Source organism: Caretta caretta, chromosome 14 (genome assembly GCF_965140235.1).
Source record: "Caretta caretta isolate rCarCar2 chromosome 14, rCarCar1.hap1, whole genome shotgun sequence".
Classification (NCBI taxonomy): Eukaryota; Metazoa; Chordata; order Testudines; family Cheloniidae; genus Caretta; species Caretta caretta.
The window spans coordinates 45,039,148-45,050,614 of record NC_134219.1 but is presented as its reverse complement, the minus strand read 5'-3'; the positions used below and the strand labels follow the sequence as shown (position 1 = coordinate 45,050,614).

The following is an 11,467-nucleotide window of genomic DNA, read 5'->3' as shown; positions in this document are numbered from 1 at the left end:
TGAAAACTCAGACAGAGATGGAGGGAAAATGGAAGAGGGAGGTGTATGCTTGTGGGATGGTGGAAATTTTTAGTTCAAAAAACCATAATCCAATATATTATCTGCCCTCTTCCCTTCCCCTGCTGCAAAAAATAAACAGGGGGGGTCCCCTTGAATTCCACAGAGAGGGGTAAATCTCCCCCGTTTTAACGTGCTTGACAGGGATGTGTTTGCACCATCAGATACATCCAGTCTGAAAGGGCTGAAGGAGGCAGGGTCCTGTGTTAATGAACGGTGCCGTGTGGGATCCTATCTGTAGAGATTATATCTGAATGCACACACACCTAATGGGGAAGAATTAACGTTGCCTGGCCACCCTTGATTCTGACCCTGTATTTACTATAAGTGCTACACTTTGCAACCTGAATAATATTAAGAACACAAGAACGGCCACGCTGGGTCAAACCAAAGGTCCATCTAGCCCAGTGTCCCGTCTTCCGACAGTGACCAGTGCCAGGTGCCCCAGAGGGAATGAACAGAACAGGGAATCATCAAGTGATCCATCCCCTGTCCCCCATTCCCAGCTTCTGGCAAACAGAGGCTAGGGACACCATCCCTGCCCATCCTGGCTAATTGCCACTGATGGACCTATCCTGCATGAATTTATCTAGTTCTTTTTTGAACCCTGTTATGGTCCTGGCCTTCACAATATCCTCTGGCAAAGAGTTCCATGGGTTGTGTGAAGAATATCTTTTTTGAGATGGGGCGACCAGATCTGCAGACAGTATTCAAGATGTGGGTGTACCATGGATTTTTTTTATGTAGGGTTTTTTTTTTTTTTTTTTTTGGGAATAATGTCAATTGGAGCAATTTTGCTGGTCTTCTATGTAATTATCTAATAGGTCAATATAACCCTTTTCGATCTTGTCTCTTTTCTCTCCAAATATCTAATACAGGTGAACAACTCAGGTTCTTTTGCTTTTTCTCTGGCCCGATTTTGATATAAAATCCCCTCGGGTCAATTTCTCTTGATTTCTCTATTATTGTTATATATTTTCTGGATAAATATATTATCTCCATAAATAAGATAACAGAATGTTGGGAATCATTAGGAAAGGGATAGATAATAAGACAGAAAATATTATAATGTCTCTATATAAATCCATGGCACGCCCACATCTTGAATACTGCGTGCAGATGTTGTTGCCCCATCTCAAAAAAGAGATATTGGAATTGGAAAAGGTTCAGAAAAGGGAAACAAAAATGATTAGGGGGATAGAACAGCTTCCGTATGAGGAGAGATTAATAAGACTGGGACTTTTCAGCTTGGGAAAGAGACGACTAAGGGGGGATATGATAGAGGTCTATAAAATCATGACTGGTTTGGAGAAAGTAAATAAGGAAGTGTTATTTACTCCTTCTCATAACACAAAAACTAGGGATCAAATAAAATGAATAGGCAGCAGGTTTAAAAACAAACAAAAGGCAGTATTTCTTCACACAGTGCACAGTCAACCTGTGGAACTCCTTGCTAGAGGACCTTGTGAAAGCCAAGACCATAAAAGGGTTCAAAAAAGAACTAGATAAATTCATGGAGAGTAGGTCCATCAATGTCTATTAGCCAAGATGGGCAGGGACGGTGTCCCTAGCCTCTGATTGCCAGAAGCCGGGAATGGGTGACAGGGAATGGATCATTTGAGCATTACCTGTTCTGTTCATTCCCTCTGGGGCACCTGGCATTGGCCACTGTTGGAAGACGGGACACTGGGCTGGATGAACCATTGGTCTGATCCGTTATGGCTGTTCATATTTGTCTCCCTAAATACCCAGATTTTGAGTCACTCCCCCCCTTTGAAACTTCTGTTTGTTGGAGGGAAGAAGTGAGTTTTTCCCACCACTGCCAGTGGGACTGAAGCAACAGGCTGCTCCCAGCCAAGACTGGCTGAGATTCCCTACGTTCTGCACGGACAGCTGTCGAATCCCATTCTGTCCAATGAGGCTAAAGCCAGGCTGTTCCGTGTTTGGCACGAGACAGTGAAATATGGAAGAGAGGTGGGGAACCAGAAGGAGGCTGGAGAATTGAAGGGGGATGGGGGAGCCAGACGGTATGGAGAGGGTGGATAGGAATGTGGAGGGTGCATTAGAAGGGGAGCGAGGGGAGTAGGGAAGCGGGGATGCAGAAGGAGGGGGTGCAGGGGAATCGGGCAGGGTGCTGACTGAGGGGTGTAGGGGAAAAGGGCTGGCAGAGAGGGAAAAGATGAGCGGTAGGATACTGCAGCAGGGGAAATAAAGGAGGGAGATGTTCCCAGCTCCTGTAACCAGCCAGAGCCATTCCCTGCATCGTCCCTGGGCAGTGACTTCCCTGGGAAACAGGTGAGGAGCTGAGAGAGGAGAAGCCAGGTCCTGTCCCCGCTGGGTCCCCAGGGTGCTGGGGTGAAGTGAGGCCCTTGGGAACGATGTCAGGGCTGCTTTGATTCTGCTCTTTCCTAGCGTGCGGTTGAGAGACTCTGCTACTGGGAGGGTTTAAAGCTATCTCCATGGGTTTCGTCCTGGTGGTCGGCTCTGCGACGAAATAAAGTGACCCGCGTTTGCCCGGAACCTAGGACATCCATTTGCAGGCAAAGACCCGGGAGGGAACTGGGCTGTGAAATGCACTGAAGCCCCTTCTGAACGATCCCCAGTTGCCCTTCTCACCCCAGCAGGTCGTGGAATAACAACCCCGTGGCCGTCGCGATTGTCCCGACCTCCCAGGTGACAAGAAAGGACAATGACTATGGCAGAGCAAACTCAGGTAGGGGGTTTTCAGGGAGCTGCGGGTGGGTTTGTACGAGAGCGGGAGGGGCAGGAACAGGGGTGAAAGTAACTTAAGGGATTTACTGGTACTCCGGAGTCCTGAGCATGGGGGCGTAACCTCAACCGGAAAAGGCAGGGCCTTTAAATACCCGGCCCTTTAAATCAAGATTTAAAGTCCCCAGGGCTCCCTTTAAAGAGCCAGCCTGGGGACGCCGGTCCTGTCCGGCACGGCATACTGGCTTTTGCCGGTACGCCGTACCGAACTGTACCGGCTTACTTTCACCTCTGGGCAGGAAACACACAGGAGGGATGGGGAGAGGGTGGGACAAACCCGCTTCTTGGACTTGTTCAGTCTAGGGCGGGATTCTGCTATCTCTCCCCACCCAGGAGCTTCCATTTGATTGGCCATCTTCGCTCAGGAATAGTGGGGTTGTGGCTGGGACAGCAGGCGCTGAGTGGGCTCTCTCGTTCCAGATGCCGGTGGCCTTCGAGGAGGTGGCTGTGTATTTCACCCAGGGGCAGGGGGCTCTGCTGGACCCCGCTCAGAGAGCCCTCTACAGGGACGTCATGCAGGAGAACTATGAGACGGTGACCTCGCTGGGTAAGGGATTCCCGTCCCCTCAATTATTAAAACCCGTGGGGACTCTGAGATGCTTTTTTGGCGTTTGCTCATATTCTTCCCTGGTCACTTAGATTTAGAGCAGGGGTGGCCAACCTGAGTCTGAGAAGGAGCCAGAATTTACCAGTGTACATTGCCAAAGAGCTACAGTAACACATCAGCTGCCCCCCTTCAGCTCCTGCCCCCCACCCCCAGTGTCTCTCACCTGCCAGCAGCGCCGCTGATCAGCGCCTAACTCTCCATCCCTGCGCCTCCCAGCCATCGCGATCAGCAGGAGGCTTGGTGGGGGGAGGAGGAGGAGCAAGGGCGCAGCAGACTCAGGGAAAGGGGCGGGGGCCTTGGGGAAGGAGTGGAGTGGGGCTGGGGCCTGGGGCAGAGCCAGGGATTGAGCAGTGAGCCCCCTGTAGCGCATTGGAAAGTTGGCACCTGTAGCTCCAGCCCCGGAGTCAGGGCCAATGCAAGGAGCCGCATCTTAACCTCTGGGGAGCCACAAGTTGGCCACCCTTGATTTAGAGCAACAAAAATGATGAAAGGTCTAGAAAACACGACCTAGGGGGGAAGACTGAAAACACTGGGTTTGTTTAGTCTGGAGAAGAGAAGACTGAGAGGGGACGGGATAACAGTTTTCAGGTACATAAAAGGTTGTTACAAGAAGGAGGGAGAACAATTGTTCTCCTTAACCTCTGAGGCTAGGACAAGAAGCAATGGGCTTAAATTGCAGCAAGGGGGGTTTAGGTTGAACATTAGGAAAAACGTCCTAACTGTCAGGGTGGTTAGGCACTGGAATAAATTGCCAAGGGAGGTTGTGGAATCTACATTATTGGAGATTTTTAAGAGCAGGTTGGACAAACACCTGTCAGGGATGGTCTAGATAATACTTAGTCCTGCCACGAGTGCTGGGGACTGGACTAGACGACCTCTCGAGGTCCCTTCCAGTCCTACGATTCTCTGATTTCAGAGGATTGGATCCTGTATTCCCCAGATCCGGTGCTAGGTAGAAATTCATCTCCGGATCTTCTTCCATAGAACGGAGGGCTCAGTAGCACAATGGAGATGCTAATTCATCCCCTTGTAAAGGGGCAAAGTCTGGCATTTACCAGTCTGTATTAATTCTCTTACACACAGTCCCCGTTCCACTCCATTCCTGGGGCTAGCTCCCTCTGTGTGGAGTGCTCTGAAGCTTTGGAAACGGGCAGGGGATTTAGATCTTAGTCAGCAGGTCCCACAGAGTCACAGCTCCTGAAAACTGCCAACTGAGGGCGCAAAACGTCCCAGTCTGCCTGTCCCAAGGGGGCTCAGTCACCACGTTCCGGTCCCTTCACGTTCCACATCCACGCAGCACAGCACGGGGCCAGGTTAAGATCAGGGAATGTTCTTTGTAACAAATCCTCTCCCAATGCCTGACACACCCTGATCTCACCTGGTTTCACCCCTGCCCCAGCAGGATTTCCCCTTCCCAAACCTGACCTGATCGCCCGGCTGGAACGAGGGGAAGAGCCGTGGGTGCCCGATCTCAACAGCCCTGCAGAAAGGGAGATCCCGAGAGGTGCCCGGGAAGGTGAGTTATCAGTGACACTGACATGGAAACCGTCTGGTGAGGGAAGGATAAAAGCCAGGGCTCCCACGACTGTGCTGTGAGCGACTCCCCCAGTTCTGCCTCATTTCACCCAGGTCAAGGTGAGAGTAGCCGGTGTCACACTCTCATGTTGGGCGATTCTCAGGACTTGCCATCCTGACAGACAGCCGGCAGAGCTCCCTGCCTGGCTTTCATACTGTGTGCAGATGTGCTCGCCGCCTCTCAAAAAAGATATCTTGGAATTGGAAAAGGTTCAGAAAAGGGCAGCAAAAATTATTAGGGGTATGGAACAGCTTCCGTATGAGGAAAGATAAATCAGACTGGGACTTTTCAGTTTGAAAAAGAGATGACTAAGGAGGGATATGGTAGAGGTCTATAAAATCATGACTGGGATGGAGAAAGTAAATAAGGAAGTGTTGTTAACTCCTTCTCATACCACAAGAACTAGGGGCCACCCAATGACATGAATAGGCAGCAGGTTTAAAACAAATAAAAGGAAGTATTTCTTCACACAACGCACAGTCAGTCTGTGAAACTCTTTGCCAGCGGATGTTGTGAAGGCCAAGACTATGACAGGGTTCAAAAAAGAACTAGATAAATTCATAGAGGATTGGTCCATCGATGGCTATTAGCCAGGATGGGCAGGAATGGAGTCCCTAGCCCCTGTTTGCTAGAAGCTGGGAATGGGGGACAGGGGATGGATCACTTGTTCTGTTCATTCCCTCTGGGGCACCTGGCATTTGTCACTGTCGGAAGACAGGACACTGGGCTAGACGGACCTTTGGTCTGACCCAGTGTGGCCGTTCTTACGTTTTATGTTCTTTATTTCTCCCTGCGTGTTTGGATGGGATGTGAAAGCAGAGTTGTGTTTTTCAATGTCTCCGAAAGTTATTGTGCCATGTTTCCTCTCTCCGCTGTCCCCCTGTCTTTCCTTTTACTCCACCATTGGGAATGGCTCCTATCTGGCTTCTCTGTGTCTCAGCAGGTGATGAGATGGTGAGTCAGAATGAGGAGAATCCTCAGCTGGAACGTCCTAAGCTACTGGAGCTGCATGAGATGTTCTCAGAGAGATCCAAAGGGAACGTTTCCCAAAAGAGTGAGCAGGAAAAAACCTGGGAGAGTCAGTGCATGTCGGGTAGGCAGGTGGGAATCCAGCCAGGGAGGAAAGCAGACAGATCCAATTTTTTGGGGGGCGGATTCAAGGATCTTAAGGAAACCACAGCCCAGCAGAGAATCCACCTGGGAGAGAGAAAAAACAGTTGCACGGCCTGTGGGAAAAGCTTCAGCCGGCACTCAAACTTTATTTCTCATCAGCGAATTCACACAGGAGAGAGACCCTATACATGCTTGGTGTGTGGTAAAAGTTTCATTCAAAGCACACAGTTGATCAGGCATCAGAGAGTGCACACAGGAGAGAAGCCCTATAAATGCCTCCAATGCGGGAAAAGTTTCAATCAGAATTCACACCTCATTAGACACGAGAGACTGCACATGGGAGAGAAATTGTATAAATGCACCGAGTGTGGGAAAAGCTTCCATCGGAGTTCAGGTCTTACCTCACATCAGAGAATCCACACCGGACAGACGCCCTTCAAATGCCTGGAGTGTGGGAAAAGTTTTGACTGGAGCTCACGGCTTATTGCACATCAGAGGATTCACACAGGAGAGAGACCTTATAAGTGCCCGAAGTGTGGGAAATGTTTCATTCACAGCTCAGATCTTCTTTCCCATCAGAGAATCCACACAGGAGATAGACCCTATAAATGCCCCCAGTGTGGGAAAAGCTTCAACCACAGCTCAGATCTTCTTTCCCACCAGAGAAACCACACAGGAGAAAAACCCTACAAATGCCAGGACTGCGGGAAAAGTTTTAATCGGAGCGCTCACCTGTTTAGACACCAGAGACTGCACACGGGGGAGGACTCTTATAAATGCCCCAGCTGTGGGGAAAGCTTCAGTGAGATCTCAGATCTTATTTCACACCAGAGAAGCCACACGAGTGAGAAATCCTATGAATGCCTCGACTGTGGGGAAAGGTTAAGTGACAGGTCGGCCCTTAATAGACATCACCGAACCCACACAGGGGAGAAACCCCATAAATGCCTCGACTGTGGGAAAAGTTTTGACTGGAGCTCGAACCTCATTGTGCATCGGAGAATTCACACGGGAGAGAAACCCTATAAATGCCCAGAGTGTGGGAAAAGCTTCAATCGGAACTCGCACCTCATTCGACATCAGAGACTTCACGTGGGAGAGAAACCTTGAATGTGTCCTCCCCGCATTCAGATCGCGCCACTGCGCGGGACTGATTTCTGTAGCTCTCCATCGTGGGCAGCCTCGAAAACCTAGAAGCCTAAGAATCCCACTGCAGCCCGAGCAGCATCAGCCTCCGAGAGCTTGTCTAGACTTGGGAAGGGGGTTAGGGTTAGCTAGCATAACCCCATCTCTGACCAAACCTCCCCCACTCTTCCTAGTGTCGGCTGACTCGGAGCGTCTCATTTGTACGGTTCTCCCCTATTAGCAAAGTGATTGTGAGTCCCTGAGTTCCCCCTTCAGAGACAGATGGGCTTCTTCCCAGTCATTCTGAGGATGCCCCATGCCGTTCTGAAGAGCTGCTATTCTTTGTACCTTTTTCCTTTTATAAAACGTGAGTAGAGAGCTGGAGCAGAGAGAGACAAATGTGTTCTCACAGCCTCCGTGTTACTTAAGGCGGACAGGGTGAGCGGGGGAGGGGGCATTCCCTCCTTCCCCCCCTCCATTGTCACAGTCCCCCTTGATGCAGCAGACATGAAGAGTTGATCCTCCCCCGTTCTCCCACTCCACTCCCCCAGTGTCTCCTGCTGTCAGCTCTCCATGCTCAGGAGTCACGCCTTGACTTGTTTGATCCCTGATCAGACCGATGAGGGCTGGAGAAGCAAGTGTAAGAGACCTGGAGGGAGAATTTGAAGGAATCTCAAAGCCAGTGTGGTTGTTCTGAGCTTAAATCCATGTGCCCAGCTATGGTAAAAGGCTAGATCCTCAAAGGGACTTTGGCACATTAAGTTCCTAAATCCAACACCTAGGCACCACTGAGATCCTCAAAAGCCCTGCTTAGCTGCTGCCTAACCCTGCAGGTGCCTGCATTCCCTAGGGGCCTAAACTCCTGCCAGTAAAGTCCTCTGGGCATCTAAGTTTCAAGAGGTCATCTACTCCATCCCGCCTTGCTGGGGCAGGATTAAATATACCTAGACCATTCCTGACAGGTGTTTGTCCCCCATGTTCTTAAAAACCTCCCGTGATGGGCATTCCATAACCTTCTTAGGGAAATCCTTCTAGTGCTTAACAGCCCTGATAAGGTTTTCCTAATAACTAACCTAAATCTCCCTTCGTGCAAGTTAAGTTGATTACTTCTTGTCCTGCCGTCAGTGGACATGGAGCAAAATTGATCACCATCCTCTTTATAACAGCTCTTAGCATATTTGAAGACTGTTACCAGGTCCCCCCTCGGTCTTTCCTTCTCTCGACTAAACATGCCCAATTCTTCCAACCTTTCCTACTCGGTCAGGGTTTCTCAACCTGTTATTTTTGTTGCTGTCCTCTGATCGCTATCCAATCTGTTCTTATGTTTTTAGTGCGCTGCCCCAAACTGGACATGGTTCTGCATCTGAGGCCTCATCCAGTGCCGAGTACTTTGGAGCAATTACCTCCCAAGTCTTATAAGCGATGCTCCTGTTAGTGCATCCCGGATGGTGTTTGCCTTTTTCACAACGGCATCACACAGTTGCATTGACAATAGTCTAGAGCAGTGGTTCTCAACCTATTTACCATTGTGGGCGGCATATGCAGCTCTCTCTGTGTTTCATGGGCCACATCTACACAGTATATATACGACCTATCTGGCCCTGAGGATGTCACATGGGCTGCAGCTGTGTACTAATTGGGCCTCGAGTTGAGAACCACTGATCTAGAGTCAATGACTCTGATTGTCTCCTAGGGGTCTGTACTGGGACCGGTGTTGTTCAACATATTCATAAATGATCTGGAAAAAGGGGTGAACAGTGAGGTGGCAAAATTTGCAGAGGATACAAAACTACTCAAGATAGTGAAGACCCAGGCAGACTGTGAAGAGTTACAAAGGGATCTCACCAAACTGGGTGACTGGGCAACAAAATGTTAGATGAAATTCAGTGTTGATAAATGCAAAGTAATTCACACTGGAAAACGTAATCCCAACTATACATATAAAATGATGGGGTCTACACTAGCTGTTACCGCTCAAGAAAGAAATCTTGGAGTCATTGTGGATAGTTCTCTGAAAACATCCACTCAATATGCAGCAGTTTTCAAAAAAGCTAACAGAATATTGGGAATCATTAAGAAAGGGATAGATAATAAGACAGAAAATACCATAATGCCCCTATATAAATCCATGGTGCACCCACAACTTGAACACTGTGTGCAGAAGTGGGCGCGCCATCTCAAAAATGATATATTGGAATTGGAAAAAGTTCAGAAAAGGGCAACAAAAATGATTAGGGGTATAGAACGGCTTCCGTACGAGGAGAGATTATAAAGACTGGGACTTTTCAGCTTGGAAAAGAGACGACTAAGGGGAGATATGATGGAGGTCTATAAAATCATGAGTGGTGTAGAGAAAGTAAATAAGGAAGTGTTATTTACTCCTTCTCATAACATAAGAACTAGGGGCCACCAAATGAAATGAATAGGCAACAGGTTTAAAACAAACAAAAGGAAGTCAACCTGTTGCTTCTTCTTCAGGGCCATTTAGCTCAAGAGGAGGGGGAAGCCCAGCATGTAGGAGCTTGATGAGGCAGGGAACTCTGCCTCCATACCTGAACACAGGTGGTCCCCCAAAGACTCCCAAGGATAGGGTGAACTACCGAGGGGCACTGCACTGAGAATGCTTGTTGTGTTCTGTATGATCATGTGTGCTTTAGCTGTTAAGTAAAAGAGCCATGGTGTTCCCCGTGCAAAGTGTATGTGTGTGTTACATATAGGCTTGGAAGGACTTGATTTTTATCGGTAAATGTTGATTTCACTGTACACACACAAATAGATGTAAAATAGGTCAATTGAAAACAACTTGAAATTTATGACTAGGCAAAGTAAGAAAAATGCTCCTTGAGAAACTTTAGAGTCCAAATCCAGGTATTTAGACCTTTTCAATTCGGCTTATTTCAAAAGGAGAGCAGGGAACGAATAGTAAAAACAAGGATGATTGGTTGATGTAAGGATATGTATTCTGTATATTTGGATGTGTAACGCCGACAATTTGTGGTTTAATGGTTTATAAAAGTTTTAACTTTTCGACTCTCGACGCATGCGGTCATTAAATAATTGTCGGACCTTGCAACTGTGACAGTTATTCCTGCTATGGTGAAATTGCAGTTTTCCTGCAATTGTGACAATTTTAAACAGTAAAAATCTCAAAAAAAATAAGCTTCAAAGTAAACATCGCTATTATCTGGTGAAATGATTAAAAAGTAAAAATTGAATTCTGCCTAGAGTAGTTCTGTGCCTCACAACTATTACGTGGCCCCTTGAAGAGGTATCTGAGAAGTTTCACACCTTGGGGTGGATTTCTGGGTCAGGTTCTGTTTAACCGAAGGGGTGAGGGGGGATGTCTGAAGGATCAGCATTGAGCCGAGGGGCTTGCAGCTGGATAGCGGGTTCCAATTCTCGGGGTGGGGGGTGCTAGACACATGGTCTGTGACCTGGCAGTGTGCCTCCGGACCTCAGGCGTGGGGCAGTGGCTGGATTCTGTTTAGGCTCCAGAGGCTTAAACCATCTGAGGACCCAGCTAGGTTCCCTCACAGCACTTTAGAGATGGAGCCCTCGACTCGGACTTGTGACTGAGAGATCACAGGACTTCTGCTGTTTTGCAAGGATCTGTAGCTCTACATGATGATAATGATTATAATCAATCCTCATGCTTCAGGGCTTCAGCAGGTCACTTGGCAGGGGTTAGGAGGGAATTTATTCCCCTTGATGCACAATTGGCTTGATATGTTCTATGTTCCCCACCACCACCACCTTCCTCTGAGGCAATCACGGCTGGAGATGGGACATTGGACAGGGTAGATCAGTTCCCTCAGGTGGTACAAAAACTCCTTTCTAGATTCTCTTGCTCAGGTGCTCAGGGTTCTGCTGATTGCCAGATTTGGCATTGGAAGGGAATTTTTCTCTAGATTAAATTAGCTGTGACCTGGGGAAGAGGGGGAGGGGTTCATCTTCCTTTATACCATGAATTGGTAAGCATTCATGGTATATCATGAATTGGTAAGCATGAATTGCCTGCTGGGATCACCTGGACATATTGCACCAGTATCAGCTGCGATTTTTGAAGCAGTTTACATAGGCACGTCGATTTCAGTGCATTTTGAAAATTGAAAGCTGCTATTCTAGGGAGAACTGTGTCTCTGGAACCCCTTCATCAAGTGACTCCCTGTTTGCACCCCTCACTCACTAAACCTGGGCAACCCCACTGGGGTCGCTGGGCC

General features: G+C 48.4%; 1 protein-coding gene across 1 annotated transcript in view; it reads left to right on the top strand.

The window, feature by feature from the left end:
* The first annotated feature begins 2,193 nt into the window (after positions 1–2,193).
* Positions 2,194–11,467, top strand: part of LOC125621567 (uncharacterized) — a 46,795-nt gene continuing 37,521 nt past the window's right edge. Inside the window, 4 exon segments of the mRNA XM_048818536.2 lie at positions 2,194–2,770; positions 3,247–3,373; positions 4,833–4,949; positions 5,950–7,230. Of these exon segments, the coding sequence (XP_048674493.2) occupies positions 2,747–2,770; positions 3,247–3,373; positions 4,833–4,949; positions 5,950–7,230 (1,549 nt within the window). The 5' untranslated portion in view covers positions 2,194–2,746.